Raw genomic sequence first — 24,189 nt, forward strand, 5'->3', positions numbered from 1 at the left:
TACCAGCATATGTAACAAAAGGAGATAGTTGTGACATTTGACTGGCATCTAGATAAGTATTTGAACTGAAAAGGTTTGCAGGATCTTGGGAGTGAATATTTTAAGATGGAAATCAGAGAATAATAGACAGGGAAGAAGGCTATTTGGCCATTTGTGTCTGTGCCAGAGTGGAACTAATTGGATTATTCTTATATTGAACTGTCACAGACTCAATAGGCCAAATGATCTCCTTGCCGTGATAACCTTCCTGTGATTGTAATATTTCCATTTTTTTGTTATGTTACAGTTCTGTTTGTTTGAAGTTTGTATTTAATATGAATGGACTATGGAACAATAACAGCAAAGCACTTAATCACAGTGTGTCTTCAGGCATTTTACCATTGCAAGATTATACCAGCCAAGTTTTATTCTAACCTCTTCCCCCAAGACTGATCAAGAACCAATATTGTTTATGTATCCCTTATATTTTGCTAGAATTGGACAGACAAAATGAAGCAAAATGAAAATGAAGAGAAATACCAAAAAACAGCAGCAGGAGGTTTTATTTCAGAAAACTGTGTTCCTGTTCGTGGGATCAATGCTTCACTTCTTTCCCACCAGGTAGAAATGGGAGTTTTTATACATTCACTTCTCTTATTGTGATTTTTATTCACATTTTCTGCTTGAAAGGTTGTTCTCTAGGATTTTTTGTTCCAGTCAATGGAGAGCTATTGTAAAGAACAACCATGTCAAGATTTGATTTCTTTGATTTTTTTTTAAATATAATTGAAGTATTGGGTATGAGAGTCTTCAAAAGTGACAACAGAACAGTTTTGTCCGTTTTGGTGAGGTGTATGTTGATGGAATCCTTGAAAGCAACTCGTACATCTTGCCTCATTGATAAGTAAATAACTTGTTACACAGAATACTTAAATATAACCTTAAAGTGATAAACAGTATCCTCCAAGTTCAGTGATAGGATGTTAATCAAAGTAGGTGTGCTCTCTTGTGCCAGCATCCTCAGCTTTGAGGCCCTGGTTACACTCATGAGTAGGCAATTTGTTTGCCTGATATCGGACTCCTGAAGTAGTTCTGTCTCAGGAAGTAATTATCAATTCAAGGATATGCTCAAAGTCTCCCCTTTGAGAAACTATAACATCTCCATTGACTCTTGGGAATCCCTGGCCCACAACTGTTCAAGATGGAGAAGGAGCATTTGGGATAACACAAGAGGAAGACAATGCCACACTCTGCCCCACCAGGCATCATCTGGCCCCGTACTAGATTGTGTAGGTTAGCTTTAGTTGTCATATGTGCATCAAAATGTTGAAACATACAGTGAAGTGTGTCATTTGTGTCGAATCAAATCAGCGAGCATTGAAAACACAGATTCTGCAGATGCTATAAATCCAGAGTAACACACACAAAATGCTGAATGAACTCAGCAGGGCTGGCAGCATCTATGAAAATAAATAAACAGTCAATGTTTCGGGTGGAGACCCTTCATCGAGACTGGAAAGGAAAGGGGAAGGCATCAGAATAAAAAGGTGGAGAGAAGGGAAGAAAGACAAGCTAGAGAGTGAGAGACATCAAAGTTGCTGTTGAACGCAGCAGGCCAGGCAGCATCTCTGGGAAGAGGTACAGTCGACGTTTCAGGCCGAGACCCTTTGTCAGGACGGTCTGATGCTGCCTGGCCTGCTGCGTTCACCAGCAACTTTGATGTGTATTGCTTGAATTTCCAGCATCTGCAGAATTCCTGTTGTTTGTCTAGAAGGTGATAGGTTAAGCCAGGTGAGTGGGAAAGGTAAAGGGCTGAACAAGTAGGTATCTGATAGGAGTGGAGAGTTGATCGTGGGAGAGAGGGAGGAAGGATTATGCTGGACAGCCCGCAAGCGTTGCCACACTTCTGGCGCCAATGTAGCATGCCCCTAGCTCACTAACCCTAACCCTAACCCTATGTCTTTGGAATGTGGGCAGAAACTGGAGTAACCAGAGGAAATCCATGTGGTCACAGGAACAATGTACAAACACTTTATGGGCAATGGTGGGAATTGACCCCCGATCGGTGATTGCTGGTGCTGTGAAATGATGCACCACTACCGTGCCACCCGCTCAGTATGTTTCCACATTGGCCTTGTCAGTCACTTTAACGACTACAGAACAGGAGTGGAAGTAGGACAGCTTTTGGAATTCACTTTTGTTACACCAACTACCTATTTTCATTAATTCATTAAATTCACTAATTCAATAAAGTTAAACATCCCATAGCACTTAAAAAGGAACTATTATTAAGCAACATTTGATATTAGGATAAAATTGTATTCTGCCAAAATTTGGGCAAGGTAAGAATTTGATTGGATATTTCAGAGGTAGTAAGATAGTTTGATATAATGCTGGAGTCTACTCCATATATCGAAATGCAGTATGGTTTTGATTTAATCAATTAAAATATTTTGTAAAATTTATGGTCAAACTAAATTCATGTTTTATACTAATTATACTATTTGGGAAAAAATATAAAGCAAAACTATATTCCAGGCATATGTAACTAAAAGAAGTTGAAATTCTTAAATTGACAAGATATTATCAGTATGCTTGAGAGGATAATAAGGTTCTATGAGCTTTTTTATGTAGGTTTGATAGGGCTGGGTAGATAAAGTTCTGGTATCATGGGTTGGGGGTAGTCTTGGGTTGTGGGAAAGGTGAAGAGGTATCACAGGGGAATTATATTCAGCATATGAAAAAAAGGTCAGATTTAAACAGAAGGATTATTCTACATTTGAAGATTAATAGGTGGCAAATAGAGAAAAATGTCCTCAATTAGAAATATAATTTAGAACTTGAAATGTTCTTATGAAAAGCTTGAAAATTACACAAAGCTTCTCTGATGGTTCACTTGAGTGAACGCACCATGCAAAATTGCACAGAGACATACAAGTACGCAGATGTTATAGAAGTGTAGAGAATGTTCCAGATTCAGTCCCCCGACAACATCTTCAGTTGATTTTGATTAGAACCATGAGACTGTAGTTAGCTTCAGTATCCTAGACACCTCTCATGACTTCGAATCCCATCTCTTCATTATATTCCATGCAAGAGGTTCCTCAGAATGGGGTGATGGGATGCATCTCAGGGGTAGGTGTAGGGACTTCTGTTTTTTTTCTGCCATTTATATAAATGATTTGGACATGAATGCTCAGGACTTGATGAGCAAGTTTGCAAATGACATGAAATTATGATGTGGTGTTATAGCAAAGAAGGTTATTGTAGATTACAAGGGGATATTGATCTGTTGGGAAAGTGGTCCATGAAGTGATAAATGGATTTCAGTACAGGTAAATGTGAGGTGATGTACTTTGGAAAGTCAAACCAGTATAGGATTTTCATTGTTAAAGGTAGGACACTAGGGAGTGTAATGGAGTGGAGTACAAGAGTATTGTTGTTGAAAGTGGTGTTACAGGAAGACACTGGTGAAATAGGCATTTAGCACGCTGGCCTTCATCAGTCAGGGCAATGAGTGCAGGAATTGAGATATTATGTTGCAGTTGTATAAGTCTTTGGTGAGGTTGCATTTGGAGTACTGTGCTTAATTTTGCTCATCTTGAATAGGAATGTCATGATTTATCTGGAAAGAGTGCAGAAAGGGCTAGAAGGTCAGGCTAGGTCTTTATTTCCTGAATGAGGGGCATAGATTAGGTTTCTGTGGGCAAGGAGGATCCAAAACAAGGGGGCATATATATAGAGTGAGTGAGGAAAGTTTTAAAATAGACCCGAGGGGCAACTTTTTCACACAGAGGGTGGTAAGTGTATGGAGTGAGCTGCCAGAGGAAGTGTTGAAGCAGGTTCAATGCTATCAATTAAGAAGCATCTGGAAAGATACACGCAGAGGGTGTGGCCTCAGAGATTTGAGTTGAATGCATGAAATTGGCACTGGCTGGGTGGGCATGTGGTGGACATGTACTTTTTGTGCCGAAGGGCATGTATTCATGCTGTATAACTCCGACTTTTGATGCCATGAGAAAGTGCATGTAGCCCAGCATTGATTCCTTTGGTCATAGTTCCCCAAATATGTCTCTGTGTGATGCAGTTTGACATGAGTGAAACTGATACTTTTGGTCATGTGTTTGATAATTGTATTGTTTATTTTACAGAATGGCTTTGGGGGAAAGAAATCAACTGTAAAGAAAAGGATGGCTCCCAGAGATTACAGTGAATGGGACAAGTATGTTACTTATTGTATAAATCGGACAGCTAGTACAGTTGAGCAAAGGATAATAATTTGGAGGATAACAGTAACTTTAAAGATACTCAACAAGTCAGCAGTTAAAATTAATTGTCAGCTTGTCATTATATACACACAAACTAGTTGCAGGAAAACATAGACACAAGAGATTCTGCAGAGGCTGGAAATCCAGAGCAGTACACACAAAATGCTGGAGGAACTCAGCAGATCAGGCAACATCTATGGCATTTTGTGTGAAGATCATGGCTGATCTGATAGTAACCTCAAATCCTTATTCCCACCTATCTCTCGTAACCTTTCACTCCCTTCCTTACCAAGAATAAAGCCAACATTGTTTTAAAAGTACGTATTCAGAGGTTCTATGAGGAAGAATTCCAAAGACTGCCTATTCTATGAAAGAAGTTTCACTTAATCTGTTTTAAATAGAAGTTGCCTTATTTTTAAATGGTGATTTATAGTTCTAGATTCTTCTACAATGAAAAATTCCCTGCATATCCATCCTGCAGAATCTTGTATATGGGCTTCAATTGGGTTGCCTTTTACTCTTCTAGATTCCACTGGATAAAAGCTTAGCCTGTGCAGTATTTCCTCACAAATGACCCACTATTACAAGTATCAGACTGGTAAATCTCAGAACTCTTCCTAGCATTTAAATCTATCCTTAAATGAGAAGACCAGCACTGTATACAGTACACCAGACGTGGGCTCACCAGTGCCCTGTATTACCGAGATATGACCTCACTGTCCTAGCAGTAAACACTAACACTCTAAATGATTGCAGGACTTGCGTAATGGCCTTTTGTTAATCAAGCACATTTATTTTCCATATCAAGGGGTGTGAAGGACAACATTTTCGGAAGGAGGATGGTGGGTGTATGGAATAAGCTGACAGAGAAAGTGGTAGCAGCAGATAAAATTATAACATTAAAAAGACATTTAGATGGGTACATAGATAGGAAAGTTTTTGAAGGCTATGGGTCAAACGCAGGCAATGGGACTAGCTCACATAGACATTGAGTTAACTCAAAAGGCCTGTTTCCATTTTGTCTAACTCAATGACTTTGTCTAGATCTTTGGTAGCTTCCTTATGTACTTTTCACAACTTACTTTCAAATTTAACCAACATTACCTTTGCAGCCATTATTCAAGTAATTTATATAATTTATCAAATAATTTATTCAAGTAATCAAGTAATTTATACTTTCTGTGACATACTACCTGATATTTCTTGTAAAGCATAGGAAGGTCACTATGACTTCTATCTCCTTTTATCTATCTATGTCTATGTAATTAATATCTCCTCTGCCATGAGCTTTTATTTTCTGCAATAACATTTGGTGTGGCACTTTATTAGGTGCTTTCTGGAAATATAAGTATAATAAAACTCTAATGGTCCTGTTTCCTCAACAATTTGGGGTTTAAGACTAACAAGACCTGACTATTGATATATTGATACTACTCCTATTAATACACTAACATACTTTAAATTTGCCTTTTTTCAGATGTTATACAACATTGTAATGAATTTAACAGTAAACCAGCATAGGAATAGAGGCCCAATGAGTTTAAAGGGAGCACTGAAATGGGGTCCAGCTGTGATTAAAAGAGCATGGGAAGGATAGCGTGGACCCCTATACACTGGGACTTCTGAACAATAGGAAAACAGATGATCAAAACTTTACTGCATATTGGTTTCCTTTATCCATTGCAAATATTACTTCTTTCAAAAAACATCCTTCAAAGAGGGCACTGTTCCTGGTGCAGGTAGATGGGACTAGGGAGGATAATAGCTTGGTACTATTTGTGCCAAAGTTTGGACTAGATGGGTCAAAGGGCCTGCTTCTGTGCTGTAGTGCTTTCCGACTCTAAGTACAGATGTGATGTATTCTTTTAAGTCTATAACCTCTGGCTCCACACTTGATGGCCACACTGATCCTTGAGGTACTCCATTCTCTCTCTACTTATCCTTTATTATAAGTACTAATAGGATCTCTCAGTATTCTTTATTTTACCTTATTTACCGAAGCTATCTCATGTCATTTTTTTTGCCCTACTGATGTCCTTCTTGTGTACTTGATTTCATTCTTAAGTATACCAAAAGTGTTATTGATTCAAACTTAATCTTATGTATGTATATATATATTTGCTTTATGGAGGATTAATATGACTATTCTCAAGTTCATATGATTGTTCTAAATTTTGATCCCAGATTTGATGTGGAGAAAGAATGTGCCAAAATTGATGAAGGCAAGGAAGAAATTAAATCTAAAACTATCTTCAATGATTCAATTTCTGGAATAGGGAAGAGTATTGATACAACAGGTAATTATTGTTGAATTAGAGAAAATCGTGTACTTATGTACATACAACTTAGATAAACATTTTACGTCTCATTTTTTGCTCTTATCTTCAAGCGGTTCAGGAATAGTGACTACTGCTCAGCCATCGGGCTCTTAAACCAGTGGGGACCACTTCATTTCCCCATCATTGAAATGTTCCCACAACCTATGGACTCACTTTCAAGGGTTCTTCATCTCATGTTCTTGATATTTATCGCTTATTTATTTATTATTTTTTTCTCTTTTGTATTTGCAGAGTTTGTTGTCTTTTGCATGTTGATTATTTGTCCACCCTGTTGGGTTTGTCTTTCATTGATTCTATTATGGTTCTTGAATTTACTGAGTGTGCCTGCAAGAAAACAAATCTCAGGGTTGGGTATGGTGACATCTCTGTACAGTACTTTGATAAATTTACTTTGAACTTGAAGATAGTATGAAAAACAGTGCAGTATTACAAGCTCAGTTACAAGGATTTCTATCTACACCTTAGGACTGAAGGAGCATCAGAACCACTTTACGTTATCATAGTTTCCTTATTACAAATATGGCCATAAGCATCTTGCAAAATAAGTGCTGTGAAAGCATGACTCAAATTCATGTATTAAAGACTGGTTGTAGTATGTATGGTCTTTCAAAAGGCATAAAGGGCTGCTTAATAAGTGTAATATTAATATTACTTTATTGCGTGCTTTCGTTCACATGATACCCTCAAACTAGATAACTACTTAGACAACTTCGTCTCATGTTCTCAATATTTATTGCTTATTTATTATTATTTTCTTTTCTTTGTATTTGCACATTGTTGTAATTTGCACATTGGCTGTCCACTCTGTTGGTGTAGTCTTTCATTGATTCTATTTTGGTTATTAGATTTATTGTGTGTGCTTGCAAAAAATTAATCTCAGGGTTGTATTATTATTAAGGCATCCGTTAGTCTTGCGAGACCATGGATCTACACCTGGAAAGTCTTCACTCTCCTGGGCGCAGGCCTGGGCAAGGTTGTATGGAAGACTGGCAGTTGCCCATGCTGCAAGTCTCCCCTCTCCATGACACCGATGTTGTCCAAGGGAAGGGCAAGAGCTGATACAGTTTGGTACCAGTGTCATCACAGAGCACTGTGTGGTTAAGTGCCTTGTTCAAGGACACAACAGGCTGCCTCAGCTGGGGCTTGAACTCATGACCTTCAGGTTGCTAGTCGAATACCTTAACCACTTGGCCACGTGCCCACATGTCAGGGTTGTATATGGTGATATATATGTACTTTGATAATAAATTTACTTTGAACTTTTGAACTTTGAACTTTTACATGTTTGGGTATGATTTCTTTCCTCAGGCATGACTGACCAAGAAAAAATGGTATTAGCTGATCGGGAAAAAGACAAGGGGAATGAAGCTTACCGAGCTGGGGACTACAAAGAAGCTTTGCTTTACTACACTAGGTACCTTCACATATGCTTGATCTGTGAAAATTGAAAATAAAACTCATATCTATATCCTGAATCTCTCAAGAATGTTTCTAACAAGTTTGTGTACAATAACCTACTTTGAAATGAATTTAGTGTCTTTGCACAAGGAATTGCAGAATCACTTTGGTACAGAGAAGGATCGGAAGCACAACTGGAGTGCTCCCTTGACAACTGGATAAACAAATATATTTAATTTAACAGGGAACATGAGGGGCAAGTTTTTCTATACAGAATATAGTGTGTACTTGGACTAAGCTGCCAGGCAGCATGGCAATGTAATGGTTAGCACAACTGATCCCCATTGCTATCTGGAGTGAGTTTGCAGGTTCTCCCTGTGACTGTGTGGTTTTCCTCCAGGTAATCTGGTTTCCTCCCCCATTCCAAAGAGGTGGGTTAGGATTAGTAAATTGTAGGCATGCTTTTTTGGTGCCGGAAGCATTGTTAATGCCCAAACAACAAAAGCACATTTTTCTTTTGTTTAAGCAACTTTACTTTCAACGTCTCAGTTCAATGCATAAGGACTGTCACCTTTTCATCCCCCAATTCCCCCTTTTCCCCTGACGCGCACACGCGTAACAGGGCAAGTATGTGTGCCTGCTAACTACTTACATAGTCCAAGTGAACAGAATTCAACAGCATGGCAACACCTGTGAGCTGCCCAGCACAATCCTCACTCATTTAAATGACACATTTCAAAGCTAATTGTCATCTTTTAACTTGTTTACAATTGCAATGTTTAAAAGATATTTGGATAAGTACGTGTTTGGAAATGTTTAAGGGGATTAAATGCACAAATGGGACCAGCTCAGGTCAGCACATTGATCTGCATCGACAAGTTAGGCTGAAGGGCTGTTTCCATGCTCTACTGTGTGACTATGTTTTAATATTGTGAGAGTCTGGGAAGTGCTGCTAACCAGAGAGCCCGGGGTGCTGTTGTACATAAATCATTAAAAGTTAATGTGTAAGTGCAGTCCACTTTTAAAGGCATTTTAATACAATATGTTCTAATAAGACTACAGCTATATTGTGTAGTCATCTGGTTCCCTATGTAAAGAAGAGTACAACAGAAGATCACAGAATTGATTTCCAAAATGAAGGGTTTAGCCTATAAGGAGGGATTAAGTATGCTGGGTGTATAGTATACTCTTTGCCGTTTAGAAGAATGTGAGATGATCTCATTACAACATACAGAGTTCCTTTGGGTTGAGAGGCTAATGCAGGAATGATATACCCCTGACACTGGAGTGTCTGGAACACCACTCTGGACTGAAGTAAGAAATGTCCTTGCTTAGTGAATCATTGAATTTCACGACTGAAGATGACTGTACAAGGCTCAGTGGCTCAGTCCATTCAAGATGGAGATTAATAAATTTGTGAATATTAAGGGAATTGGTATATTAGGTTTTTATAGTCAAGTTTACTGAGGTACAAGAAATCTGTGGAATTCTCTGCCCAGGGAAGCAGTTGAGGCTTCTTCACTAAATATACTTAAGATACAGTTAGATAGATTTTTACATAGTAGGGGAATTAAGGATTATGGGGAAAAGGCAGGTAGATGGAGCTGAGTTTACAGACAAATCAGCCATGATCTTATTGAATGGCAGGGCAGGCTTGATAGGCCGGATGGCCTACTCCTGCTCCTATTTCTTAAGTTTTTATGTTCTTAAGAAAAACTTTGCTTTGCATGCCATTCATCCAGATCATTTCATTACATCAGTATATTGAGGTAATGCAAGGGAAAAGCAATAACAAAATAAATTGCTCCAGTTACAGAAAAGGTGCAGTGCAGTGCAGGCAGACAGTCAAGGCCACGATGAGGAAGATTCTGACGTCAAAAGTCCATCTTATCATACAAGAGGCCCATTCAATCTTACAGGATAGAAGCTCTCCTTTCAGGCTTCTGGCCCTTCTTCCCAGTGGGAGGGGGGAGAAGAGAGAATGTTTGGAATGGGAGAGGTCCTTGATTATGTTAAATATTAAGGCAGTGAGAAGTGTGACAGATGCAATGGAAGGTAGACTGGTGTTTATGATATAGTGAGCTGTGTACACTTCTGTCAGGAGTTTCATGCTGTTACTGGCAGGGCAGTAGCCATACCAGGCCATGATTTATCTGGATAGGATGCTTTCTGTGGTGCATCTGTAAAAAATGGTGGAATCAACAGGGACGTGCCAAATTTCTTTAGCCTCCTGCGGAAATAGAGGTGTTGAGGCACTTTCTTGGACATGGTGTTTCCGTGGTTGAAGCAGGACAGGCAATTGGTGATATTAACTCTGAGGCACTCTCAACGCTTTTGATCTCAGCATCATTGATGTAAACAGGAACATGTGCATTGCCCATTTTCCTGATTCAACAAACATTCTTTTTGCTGATATTGAGGATAGGTTGTTGTTAGAACACCATATCACTAGGATCTTTATCTCCTTTCTGTACTCAGACTCATTGACATTTGAGACCAGGCCTACTATGGTGATGTCATCTGAAAACCTGTAGATGGAGTTAGAGCAAGATCTAGCATCACGGTCATGAGTGTATAGGGGTTAAAGTTGGCAGCTGAGGACACGGTCTTGTGAGGCACCAGTACCAGGGATGCATAGAACATAGAACAGTACCTCAGTGGGCATACTGTTCTCCTTTGTTACCTCCTGAAAAAACTCGATCAAGTTTGTAAAGCATTGCCTACCCTTCACAAATCTTGGGAGTTTGTGTACTTTGCAGATGTAGATGTGGGTCAAGGATGGCATAATGGCTCCTTGGTGATGTATGATTTGGTATATTTAAAACAGAGGTTGATTGGTACTTGATTCGTCAGGGCATCAAAGGTTACGGAGAGAAGACAGGAGAATGGAGTTGAGAGAAATAATAAATCAACCATGATTGATGGTGGAGAAGACTCAGTGGGCCAAATGGCCTTTATTTTGCTCCTGTGTCTTATTGTCTTATGGTTTCATGATGAATGTAAGTAAAGAGCTGTGGCTACTTCTGAGAGGCTGACTATTGAATTGAGAGATATGGGGTTAGTTTAGGAAATGGCACTGAAGTAAACAGCATCTGTGATCATGTTGAATGGCAAAGTAGGCTTCTGTTTTTTATCTTGCCGTGATCCAAGAATCACCATTTGTCCTTCCATCACAGTCCAGTTCAAGACACATAGAGGCTTGCTACCGATAACTTAATTTAGAACCATGCAGCTCAGTCATCTTTCTTCTGCATTCAGATATAGTGCATTCTCAGACAGATGACAACAACTGGTCACGCTAAAACTGAAAACTCTTTGCTTTGATGCAATTTAGGTAAACTGTTTTGGGATGTAGCCTGCATGCTGATATCTCTATCTTATGGTTAAAAATTTTTTAAAAAGAAGTGAAATTTCTGTAGCTATGGCCTTGTATATGCATCAAACTGGAAATAAAAATCCGTCAGATTTTATAATAAAAGATGTAGACAAAATGATTACATTCGAGAATCTCATCTGATTCCTTTATTTGTTTAAATTAAATTATTTAACCATAACCGTATTATTTTAATGAAATTATCTTGCGTTCTATGTCTAATTATCTCCATGAAATTATTATTAAATAATATTAAAATGTGGAAGTTGATGTAGAACCATCTAATTTATTTAAACAATGGCCTGAAATAGCTTAGGCATACAGTATGTGAAAAATGTGACATACTTGCATTTTGTTATGGTTGATTATACTATGGTGCTTTGGAATTTAAGTGCAGCAGTAGGCTATTGTACCTGCTCAATTGAACAGATAAGGAGCACAAAACCTTTCATGATATGGGATTTAGTAGGTCAGAGAGGTCTTTTTGCAGAAGTACGGTAGATGTGGGTCATGGATGGTGTGTTGTAGGATGAAGGATATAATTGAAGAGCTGTAGGAAATATTGAGTGGAGAGGGTGACCAGTCAATGATCGAGATCCATATTGGCACCACTGGCATAGATAGATGTGATATGAACAAATACAAAAAAAATCTACTGCATCCCATTTATAAGTACAATCTCTTTATTGACTCACTTCAATAAAGGCTTAAAAACATTTGTCAAATATGTGCCTGTTCCCAATACCCCTTAATTCCTTGATTTTTCAAATGGTTGTCTATCTCCACCTTAAATATATCGGATGATCCCATATCCACCACCCTCAGAGATGGAGTTGCAGAGATTCACCAGCCTCTAAGGAGGTGTAATTATGCTGGTGACAGCACAGAAGGTATTTGCAAGGATGTCGCCTGAATTTGAGGGCTTAAGTAATGAGGAAAGGAGTTACAGTAGTATTTGTAAGTAAATAAGGGTGTCATTAGCTTTGTTACTATTTTGGCACCAAGTTACTGACCCATTGTAGTATTTCTAATTCTAAATTAGAGAGTCATTTTCCCTTCCCTATAAACAGTATCCGTACTCATTCATTATTTTATTTCTCTTTCTCCCTTGCCTCAAACCAGAAGCATATCAGTGATGCCAAATGTAACTGCATTTAACAACCGAGCTCAAACTGAAATTAAGCTTCAGGAATGGAAGAAGGCTCTTAGTGATGTTGAAAAAGTATTAGAATTAGATCCTGGCAATTTAAAAGGTGAGTAGCACAACCCCAATGCCTGCTACAATGTCTTTAATAATAGCTGCTAACAAATGTTTAGCTAACTGGTGGTTTCTTGTTCTTTGGTTTTCTACTTTTATTTAGTACATGAGTTACATTTGCTCTTTTACAATCAAATAGAATTTTGAAAATTAGAACAATATTAGGCACCCATAAGAACCCAGAATGACACCTATTACCACGCAAAAACTTATCAGCCCTCAGTTCCAATAATTTGTTCAGTATCTTCTCTGGTGATTTCCATTTTCATCCCTTCCAGTTTCTGTTTGAAGGCCTTCTGGCTTTCTAGAATGTTATTTGTGTCCTTTTTCAATTTCTTATAAAAATCTTGACTTTTTAAAAATATTTCTGGCTAGCTTAATCTTATACTGTATTTTTTGCTTCCTGATGAATCACTTAATTATTTATTGTTTTTTCTTATACACTATCCATTTTTCAGACCTGCTACCTGCTTTGCCCAATTACTTGCTTTGTTCTTTAAGCTTAATACAATCTTTAAGCTCTTGTCTTACTTGATGATGTGTGATTCATCTTTCCCTTGGATGATTTCATTCTCATTAGAATATATTCTGAGAGATCCCCTTAAATGTCTGTCATTGAATCTTGACTGATTCTTAAGCCCAACTGGCAATTTGCTTTACCTAGCTCTGTTTCAATGTCATCATAGTTTACCTTATTAACCTTGGACTCATTCATTTTTCCTCAAACTGAATGTAAAATATAGTCATATTGTGGTTGCTGTTCTGTGGGTGCCTTCATGAAGAGGGCTTGCAGGATGAAAGGCCTCAACCCGAAACGTTAACTGTTTATCTCCCTCCATAGATACTGCCTGATCTGCTGAGTTCCTTCAACAATTTGTGTGTGTTACTCAAGATTTCCAGCATCTACAGAATCTCTTGTGTTTATGTATCTAGGTTGTCTTTTCCCACCCTATACTGTTTCTTTAACCTTTCTTCCTTGATACTTCTCCCTCCAAGATGATTAATTTTGAGGGCCTGTACACTGTTCCCTCAAATAATTTTTTGCCTTTATTATTTCTTTTCTTTACTCAAACTGTTTTTACATTGTAGTTTCCTGAACTTACATCATCTCTGTCTGTACTACTAAGATGCTCATTAATTAACAAAGCCATTATTCCAATGTTTCTCTAGCCTATCATTAAAATTTTGATTCTTTGCCTTGTAATTATTTTATAGTCCTCTCTACATCTCTATCATTTGTTTCACTAGAACACTGGTCCCAGCGAGGTTCAGCTGTAAACCATCCCACTGGTATAACTCCTGCTTTGCCCAATATATTGCCAGTGCTCTGTGACCAAAAACATTTCTGCTCCACCAGTTTTTCAGGGGTCAACTTTATTATTGTACGTTTACATGTACAAGTCAACCACCTCGAATCCGGCAGTCAGTAATCCGGTTCCACTGCTGGTTCAGACGTAACTTTTGCCAGCCTAATTTCAAATTTCCCATGTTGTTGCACCAACCTGTCGTCATTGTTTTGGTGGTGCCATCAGCAAAATCAGCTGTTTATAACGCTTTAAAAGAAGCAAGTCATTCCTCTGTGCTATTTTGCCTTTATTTTTATAACCTGCGCTTGTCTAGCTCCATTCATCTCTTCATGAATAAAAGGAGTGCTTCTTGTGGTGTAAAGTGCGAACACCACGGGTTATCTATACAAGATAAGGTGGAAGTTCTGAAAAAAGTCGACAGTGGTGTGTCTGTGAAAAGCATATGCGACTTGTATAACATTGACACTTCCACAGTTTGATATAAAGAACCAAAAGAAAAGCTGCTCCAGTTCTTTGGAACAAGTGAAATTATTTCCTGAAGAACTAGGACTGAATTATAAGTGTGATTATGGTGAAGGGTGACTTCAGTGTTTCAAGCAGTGACATTGTATAAAATTTCATGCAGTGTGTTGTGCAAAACGCTCAGCAAACAAGGAAACAGCTGCTGAGTTTGTTGATGAGTTTGCCAAGTTAGTTCCTGATGAAAATTTAAGTCCCAAGCAGGTCTACAATGCGGACTAAACCGCATTGTACTCCAAGACAAATACTGACTCGAGGATGTAGAGTTACCAACAGGTTATAAAGCATCAAAAGATCGTGTCACTGTGTTGGGCTACTCTAATGCCGTAGGAACTCATGGATGTAAGTTGTTAGTCACCGGTAAAAGTTTACTTCCCAGAGCTTTCAAAGGTATGAAGCAGTTTCCAGTCAATTAATTATGCCAACAGAAAAGGATGGATTACAACTGACATTACATTGGAATGGTCTTTGTTCCAGAAGCAAGAGCTCACTGTGACTCTTGGTCTGGACAAAACTTGTAAAATAATGCTGATTTTAGATAACTGTGTAAGTTTTCACAAATAAAATGAAGTGAGGCGTTTTACATTTAAAAACAAACCGAAATACATTTTATTGAACTCCTAAACCTGAACACAAAGTGCGTTAAAAATCCTTTACATAATTATGTAATCATGTCAGACCTGCCTCTTAAAATGAACCCCAACTCAACGTTGGTGGTTGTGAATTATGTATGTATCCACCAATTATGCTGCTGTGCACATCCAAAAGCAGAACTCTTGTAAAGAATAATGTTTATGGTATCAACCTGCCACCTAACTGTATACCATTAATTCAACCCCGGACCATTGCATATTATGCACTTTGAACGCTAAATATCGCTCCCTGTTAATGAAGCGGCAGTTGTCTCTGTCAGACCAATATAGGAATTTGTGAAAGAATTGCTTGTCATTTGGTGTTTTTTTTATTATCTGAAGGTGAGGTAGTCATCAAGTGGGTTAGAGGTATCAAGTTCATAAATTAACCACCTGTGATTTGGCAAAATCACTAATCTGGCACTGCACAGGCCCCAGTCATTCCAGATTTGTGGTTGTCAATCTGTATTAGGAATTTGCTGTGGTGTGTTGGTCAGAGTGCAACAGGTAACAAACAACAGCTTTCAACAATTCTGACATAAAAATTAAATTACTGGTTACAGTACAGATATGCAATAAAGTGTGCATAAATATCATCATACAGTTTCAAAGTAGGCAGCATTATAAAAGGTGGTTTAAAGTGTGGTAATGGGAGTAATAGGCATTTGATAAGGTACCCCATGCAAGGCTTATTGAGAAAATAAGGAAGCATGGGATTCAGGAGGACATTGCTTTGTGGATCCAGAACTGGCTTGCCCACAGAAGGCAAAAAGTGGTTGTATACGGGTCATATTCTGTATGGATGTTGGTGATCGGTGGTGTGCCTCAGGGATCTGTTCTGGGACCCCTACTCTTCGTGATTTTTATAAATGACCTGGATGAGGAAGTGGAGGGATTGGTTCGTAAATTTGCTGATGACATAAAGGTTAGGGGTGTTGTGGATAGCGTGGAGGGCTGTCGGAGGTTACAACGGGACATTGATAGGATGCAAAACTGGGCTGAGAAGTGGCAGATGGAGTTCAACCTGGATAAGTGTGAGGTGGTTGATTTTGGTAGGTCAAATATGATGGCAGACTATAGCAGGCAAGGCTCTTGGCAGTGCGGAGGATCAGAGGGATCTTGGGGTCCAAATCCATAGGACACTCAAAGCTGCTACGTAGGTTGACTCTGTGGTTAAGGCGGCTAATGGTGCCTTAATGGGGTGGATAGTCAGAAGCTTTTCCCCAGGGGTGAAATGGCTAGCATGAGACGGCATATTTTTAAGGTGCTTGGAAGTAGGTACAGAGGGGATGTCAGGGGTAAGTTTTTTACGCAGAGAGTGGTGAGTATGTGGAATGGGCTGCCGGCGGCGGTGATGTTGGCGGTAACGACAGGGTCTTTTAAGAGACTCCTGGATGGATACATGGAGCTTAGAAAAATAGAGGGCTATGGGTAAGCAACAAACATCAAAGTTGCTGGTGAATGCAGCAGGCCAGGCAGCATCTCTAGGAAGTGGTACAGTCGATGTTTCAGGCTGAAACCCTTCGTCAGGACTGACTGAAGGAAGGGTTAGTAAGAGATTTGAAAGTTTCCCACTTTTAAATCTCTTACACCTCCCACTTTCAAATCTCTTACCAACTCTTCCTTCAGTTAGTCCTGACGAAGGGTCTCGGCCTGAAACGTCGACTACCTCTTCCTAGGGATGCTGCCTGGCCTGCTGCGTTCACCAGCAACTTTGATGTGTGTTGCTTGAATTTCCAGCATCTGCAGAATTCCTGTTGTTTGGGCTATGGGTAGGTCTAGGTAGTTTTAAGGTAAGGACATGTTCGGCACAGCTTTGTGGTCCGAAGGGCCTGTATTGTGCTATAGATTTTCTATGTTTCTATGGACAGTTGTCTTGAGGCAGTACATGTTGAAGGTAGGTTTGATCCTGAGGGATGGTGGGAGCTGGAGATGATAAGTGACTGGACTGATTCAGTGGGCAATCTTGAAGGGACCAATGAACAGGGGCAAGAGCTTCCGGGAGTCAGTACACAAGGGCAGGTCTTAGGTGGACAGCCAGACATAGTTCCCAGGCCGGTGTAGTTTGGCTGGATACCGATGGTGGTTAGCCTGGCAGCAATAGGCACAGTTGGCAGCTAGGATGTCCCTTTGTGCCCTCTTCCAAGCATTCCAACAGCAGCAAACCAGGGCCAAGGTGGACAGGACCTCCACCGTTGGCTCCACCTTTGAGATTGACTGGGGTTGGTAGCCTTGAAACATGCCAAAGCACGACATACCCATGGCAGAGGAGGTGTGCAGGTTGTGGCACAGCTCAGCATAGAGCAGAAACTTATTCTATTCAAAGGGTTAGAGGCTGCGAAGCATTTCAGAAACTTTTTTGCTGACTGGTCGTTGGTCTGCATATGATAGAGAAACGACAAACTCACTAAGGTGCAGCGGAGGAAGCAGAAGGCTGGCTAGAAGTGGGAGATGAATTATGGGCCCCTGTCTGACACATTCTCCTAGGGGAAACCGTGGAGGCGAATTACACGTTGAAGAACCAGGTCCACTGTCTCAGTGCCTGACTGAAGTTTTGAGAGAGCAATGAGGTGGGCCACCACTATTGTGATTGCTATAGCCCCATTGGAAGGTGAGAAACCTGTGAGGAAGTTCATGGTGATGTGAAACCACCAGCATTGAGGAACTAGCAGGGGCTGCAGAAGATTAGTGGACCTCTGGTTGGAGGAATTGAACTGAGCACATTGAGGGCAAGAGCCGATGAACTGATGTACATCTACGATCATAGTGGGCCACTGGAACCAGCATTGCAGAAACCAGAGTCTCATGCGTCTGGATGGCTGGAGAGTGGTGAGGAATGGGCCCCACTGGTGTGCCTCAGGGCACATGGCTGCCAGCACATACATGTTGGTATGTCAACCAGATCAGGCTTGTGCTATAGGGCCTGGTAGATCTGGTTCTCGAGATGTTCAGGGCGAGGATCCATCTCGCTTTTAGCTGGGTCAAAGTGTTGTGACATGGTGTCCGCCTTTAGTGTTTTTGGAGCCTGATCGGAAGGAAAAGGTGAAGTTGAATTGTTCGAAAGGGCCCAGCAAGCCTGGCATGGACTGAGTTGGCAGGTCTGTTGAATGGATATGCGGTTCTGGTGGTCAGTCCAGATCTGGAAGGGTTCAGTGTTTCCCATCAGCCAATGTCTCCATTTCTCCAAGGCCTATTTGATGACGAGTAGCTCCCTGTCCCCTACTCCATGGCAGTGCTGTGTAGAGTTGGACTTGAGTGAGAAACTGGCATAAGGGTGTCTCTTCCTGCGTAATCCTCATTGGGAACACGATGGCTCTGGGACCCATGTCCATAAGACATAGGAACAGAATTAGGCCATTCAGCCCATCGAGTCTGCTTTGCCATTCCGTCATGGCTGATCCCGGATCCCACTCAACCCTATACACCTGCCTTCTCGCTATATCCTTTAATGGCCTGATTGATCAGGAAATGATCAATTTCTGCCTTAAATATACACACGGACTTGGCCTCCATCACAGTCTGTGGCAGAGCATTCACAGATTTACTTCCCTCTGGCTGAAAGCTTCCTCCTTACCTCTGTTCTAAAGAGTTGCCCCTCAATTTTGAGACTGTGCCCTCTGGTTCTGGATACCCCCACCATAGAAAACATCCTCTCCACATCCACCCTACCTAGTCCTTTCAACATTCGGTAGGTTTCAATGAGATCCCCACGCATTCTTCTAAATTCCAGAGAGTACAGGCCCAAAGCTGCGAAACCGTCCTCATATGCTAACCCCTTCATTCCTGGAATCACCCTCACGAATCTTCTCTGGACTCTCTCCAATGACAATACATCCTTTGTGAGATAAGGGGCCCAAAACTGTTGACAATACCGCAAGTGCGGCCTGACCAGTGTCTTATCAAGCCGTTCCCCTGAAATAAATGCCAACATTGCATTTATGTTCTTTACCATAGACTCAACCTGTGAATTAACCTTCTAAGAGTATTGCACGAGGACTTCCAAGTTTTTCTGCACCTCTGATATTTGAGCCCTCTCCCTATTTAGATAATAGTCTGCACTATTGTTCCTTTCACCAAAATGTATTATCATACATTTCCCAACTCTGCATTCCATCTGCCACATTTGTGCCCATTCTTCCAACTTGTCCAAGTCCTTCTGCAATTGCATTGCTTCCTCAGCACTACCTACTCCTCCACCTTTCATCGTATCATCTGCCAACTTTGCCACAAAGCCATCAATTCCAGTATCTAAATCATTGACAGTGTCAAAAGCAGCAGTCCCAATACTGAACCCCTGAGGAACACCGCTTGTCACTGGCAGCCAACCCGAAAAGGACCCCTTTATTCCCACTTTCCGCCTCCTACCTGTCAGCTGTTTCTCTTTCCATACCGTGTCATAGGATTTTATCTTGTTAAGCAGTCTCATGTGTGGCACCTTATCAAGCTCCTTCTGAAAATCCAAGTAAGTGACATCCACTGCCTCTCCTTTGTCCACCCTGCTTGTTACGAACCCTTAACAGATTTGTCAGGCAAGATTTCCCTTTCCAGAAACAATGCTGACTGACTCATTTTATCATTAGTATCCAAGTACCTCAAAACCTCATCTTTAATAATAGATTCCAACATTTTCCCTGCCACTGAGGTTAGGCTAACTGGCCTATAATTTCCTTTCTTTTGCCTTCCTCCTTTCTTCAAGAGTGGAGTGACATTTGGAATCTTCCAGTTCTCCGGGACCATGCTGCAATCAAGTGATTCTTGGAAGATCATGACTTACCTTGTGTGCCCTTTCCATTTACATGGCTTTTATGCAGTCCTTAACTTCCTTTGTCAGCCACAGTTGGCTACCCCTGCCACTTGAGAACTTCTTCCTCTGTGGGACATATTTATCCTGTCCCTTGTGAACTATTACCAGAAACTTCAGCCATCTCTGCTCTGCTGTCATCCCCGCCAGTATCCTCCTCCAATTCACCTGGGCAAGCTCCTCTCTCGAGCCTCTTAACTCCCTTTATTCCATGATACTGATACATGCGAGTTATGCTTCTCCTTCTCAAATTGAATTGAATTGAAAGACCTTTATTGTCATTATACATAGGTACAATATAACTCTGTTTGGCTTCCTCTCAGGCAATTAAATAAAGCGGTAGATAAAAACAAGACAGTAATAGAAAAACAGTATTAAATAGATAAGTAACAGAAAATAAGTTGCAGCAGCACCAGAATATCACAGTAATGCACAAAGTGCTGTTAGTGCAAGTATTTGAGTGCTTGTGTGTGCTGACAGTTTCAGTCATTGTTCTGTGGGAGTGGTGTGATGGAGGCCACAGCTCTGGGATAGAAGCTGTTCCTCAGTCTATTTGTTCTGGCTTTTAGTGTCCTGAACCCTTTTGCTGGACGGCAGCGGGTCAAACAGGGAGTGGCCAGGGTGTGTGGTATCTCTGGTTATGCTGATTGCTTTCCTCCTGAGTCTTAAACACAAAATAATCTGCAGATGCTGTTGTCAAAGGAACACTCACAATGCGCTGGAGGAACTCAGCAGGTCAGTCAGCATGACGCTGACTGACCTGCTGAGTTCCTCCAGCGCATTGTGAGTGTTCCTCCTGAGTCTGCTGGAGTAGATGGTGTCCAGTCCTGGGAGCTCCATCCTGACAATTCACTGGGCCGCCTTCACCACGCGATGCAGGTCTTGTCGCTCAGCAGCTGTGCAGCTGGCGTACCACACTGTGGCGCTGTTGGTCAGGATGGTTTCAATTGTGCTTCTGTAGAAGTTAAGCAACAGCTTTTGTGGGAGTTTGGCCTGTTTCAGCTTTCTGAGGAAGAAGAATCTTTGTTGTGCCTTTTTTACAAGCAGTGAGGTGTTGGTGGTCCATGTCAGCTGTTTTGACAACATAACTCCAAGGAACTTATGTTTTCCACACTTTCCACTACCTCTCCATGTATATGGAGGGGGGTGTGTACTCTGTCCTTTGATCTCCTGAAGTCAGTGATCATCTCTTTTGTTTTAGAAGTGTTAAGGACCAGGTCGTTGTCCTTACACCACTGCGTCAGACGATCCACCTCAAGCCTGTAGGCTGTTTCATCCTCGTCCGAGATCAGGCCAACCACTGTGGTATCATCCGCAAATTATTGATGGAGTTGGAGGTGTAGATGGGGGTGCAGTCATGTGTGAAGAGTGTGTAGAGCCTAGGGCTCAGCACACAGCCCTGCTGAGATGAGGGTGGTGGAGGTGTGCTTACCAATTCTGATTTGCTGTGGTCGGTCTGTGAGAAAGTCCATGACCCATGCAGTACGAATTCAAACACATGATCTCTGCCTCCTCAGGGTTCCTTTAAGTTAAGATCCCTAATAAGATCTGGGTTATTACACAACACCCAATCTAAGATAGCCTTTCCCCAAGGAGGCTCAGGCACAAGCTGCTCTAAAAGCTATCTCGTAGGCATTCAATAAATTCCCTGCCTTGCAATCTGACACCAGCCTGATTTTCCCAGTTCCCTTGCGCATTGAAGTCCCCCATTACAATTGTGTCATTACCACTATTACATGCCTTTTCCAGCTCCCTTTGCAATCTTAACCCTTCATCTTGGCTACCATTTAGGTGTCTATATATGATTCCCATAATTTTTTTTTTAACCTTTGCAATTTTTTTAACTCTTCCCACAAAAATTCAATGTTCTCTGACCCCATGTCAACTCTTTCTAAAGATTTAACTCCAACAGACCCACACCACTGCCTATGCTTTCTTGCCTGTCCTTTCAATACAAAGTATATCCTTTGATGTTAAGCTCCCAAATATGGCCTTCTTTCAGCCACGACTCAGTGATGCCCACAATTTCATACCAACCAATCTCTAATTGCACCACAAGTTCGTCCACCGTATTCTGAATGCTTTGTGTATTTAAATACAGCATATTCAGTCCTGCGTTCCTTGCCCTTTTGAATTTTGCCTCTGTGGTACAATTTTACTCTTTGCTCCGTCTGCATTTGTACCCAATCATTGGCTTGTCTTTCCTTACATTTATGCTACACCCATCATCTACTTGTAAACCTGCTGGCTCATCCTCAGCTCCATCATACTGATTTCCATCCCCCTGCCATATTAGTTTACACCACTCCCAACAGCTCTAGTAAATCTGTCTGCAAGAATATTTGTCCTCCTTGGATTCAAGTGTAATCTGTCCCTTTTGTACAGGTTCCATCTGCCCCAGAAGATGTCCCAATTATCTGGAAATCTGAATTCCTGCCCCCTGCTCCAATTCTTCAGCCGCACATTTATCTGTCACCTCATTCTACTCATATCCTCACTGTCGTGTGGCAAAGGCAGTAATCCTGAGATTACTACCCTTGAGGTCTTGCTTCTCAGCTTCCTTCCTAATTCCCTATATCCTTTTTTCAGGACCTCCTCCCTTTTTCTTCCTATGTCATTGGTCCCAATATGTACCGCGACTTCTGGCTGCTTACCCTCTCTTTTCAGGATATCATGGACACATCCAGAAACATCTTGGACCCTGGCACCTGGGAGGCAAACTACCATCCAGGTTTCCTTTTTGCATCCACAGAATCATCTGCCTGTCCCCCTGACTATAAAGTCAGCTATTACTGCTGCCATCCTCTTCAGTTTCCTACTCTTCTAAGCCACAGGGACAAACTCAGTGCCAGAGCTATTGCTTCCCCCAAGTAGGTTGTCCCCCCCACCCCCCAACAGTACTCAAAATGGAGTACTTATTGTTGGCGGGGGGCGGGGGATGGCCACAGGGCTGCTCTCCACTATCTGACGTTCTCCCTTCCCTCTCCTGACAGTCACCCATTTATCTGTCTCCTGTAGCCTTACCTCCCTGTAGCTCCTGCCTATTACCGCTTCATTTTCCCCAACAAGCATTGAGCCGCGAGCTGCAGTTCCCTAACACAGTCTCTAAGGAGCTGCATCTCGATCCACCTGAGGCAGATGTGGCCATTGGGGATGCTGGGAGTCTCCTGGAAATCCCTGATCTGACATCTAGAACAGGACACTGACATACCCTTATTCTCTCAAGATTTAAGTATGAAATAAGGAATGAACTTGCGTCCGCCTGTTCTGGCTGAAGCTTTGTTGTGCCAAAGCCTTACTACTCTGCCTCAGACTACTCCCACAGTGACAGATGCATCCACCTCTATCACAAAAAGTCTGGAGGGATGGTGGAGAATGGGAGTGGTAGTGAAGTATATCTTGAGCTCCTCGAAACTGTGGTCTCTGCTTATTTGTGAGATAGGCGACTTGGTGAGGAGGGTGAGAGGAGTGGTGAATTGGCTGTAGTTTCTGATGAAATGGCAAAAGAAGTTGGAGAAGCCCAAGAGGTGCTGTAGCTGTTTGAGGGAGCACAGTTGGAGCTATTCAACGATGGCGCCCACTTTCTGTAGGACTATGGTTACGCCTTGGGGTGAAGGAATGTAACCAAGGAAGGAAATGACTGGGGCACGGAATTACTATTTCTCTAACTTGCAGTACAGTTGGTTTTCGAAGAGTCAGATGTGGACTTGATGATGAGGATGTCATCAATGTAGACAAAAACAGACCTGTGTGGCATGTCTCAGAGGATCTCGTTGATGAAGGCTTAGAATACGATTGGACTGTTAGAATGTCTGAAAGGCGTCACCATGTACTTGTAGTAACCAGTGAGTGCTACGAATACAGACTTCTGCTCATCCTCCTGCTGGATGCAGATCAGACTGTATGCAGTCTGTAGATCCAGTTTGCTGTAGATCTGGGCTCCATGGTGTGTTTTGAAGGGAAGCAGCTAGCGGTTCTTAATGGTGATTTTGTTGAGTCCATATAGTTAATGCAGGGTTGAAGTGCTCCATCTTTCTTCTTGACAAAGAAGAATCCTGAATTGGCTGGGGACGGGAATGGTCAAATGAGGCTGTGCTGTAGCGCTTTGGTGATGCAGTCATTTATGACTTGGGTCTCAGGAGGGGAGAAGGAGAACAGGTGACCTCGGGGAGGGGTGGCGCCCGGAAGAAGTCGATTGCGCAGTGATGTGGTCTGTGAGACAGAAGGGTACTGGCTTCCCTTTTTACTGAAGGAGGTGGTTAAATTGTGGTATTCCTGTGGGAGTTCGGTGAGGTTAAGGCTTTTCTGTCTCCAC

General features: G+C 41.4%; 1 protein-coding gene across 1 annotated transcript in view; it reads left to right on the plus strand.

Annotated features, from left to right (window-relative positions):
• LOC134350241 (sperm-associated antigen 1-like) overlaps positions 1–24,189 on the plus strand; it is a 143,823-nt gene that overhangs the window by 27,870 nt on the left and 91,764 nt on the right. Inside the window, exons 4-8 of the mRNA XM_063055258.1 lie at positions 475–600; positions 4,131–4,201; positions 6,432–6,544; positions 7,895–8,000; positions 12,480–12,610. Coding sequence (XP_062911328.1) covers positions 475–600; positions 4,131–4,201; positions 6,432–6,544; positions 7,895–8,000; positions 12,480–12,610 — 547 coding nt within the window. The remainder of the gene's footprint in view (positions 1–474; positions 601–4,130; positions 4,202–6,431; positions 6,545–7,894; positions 8,001–12,479; positions 12,611–24,189) is intronic.

The sequence above is a fragment of the Mobula hypostoma genome, chromosome 1, assembly GCF_963921235.1.
Source record: "Mobula hypostoma chromosome 1, sMobHyp1.1, whole genome shotgun sequence".
In the NCBI taxonomy this organism is placed as follows: Eukaryota; Metazoa; Chordata; class Chondrichthyes; order Myliobatiformes; family Myliobatidae; genus Mobula; species Mobula hypostoma.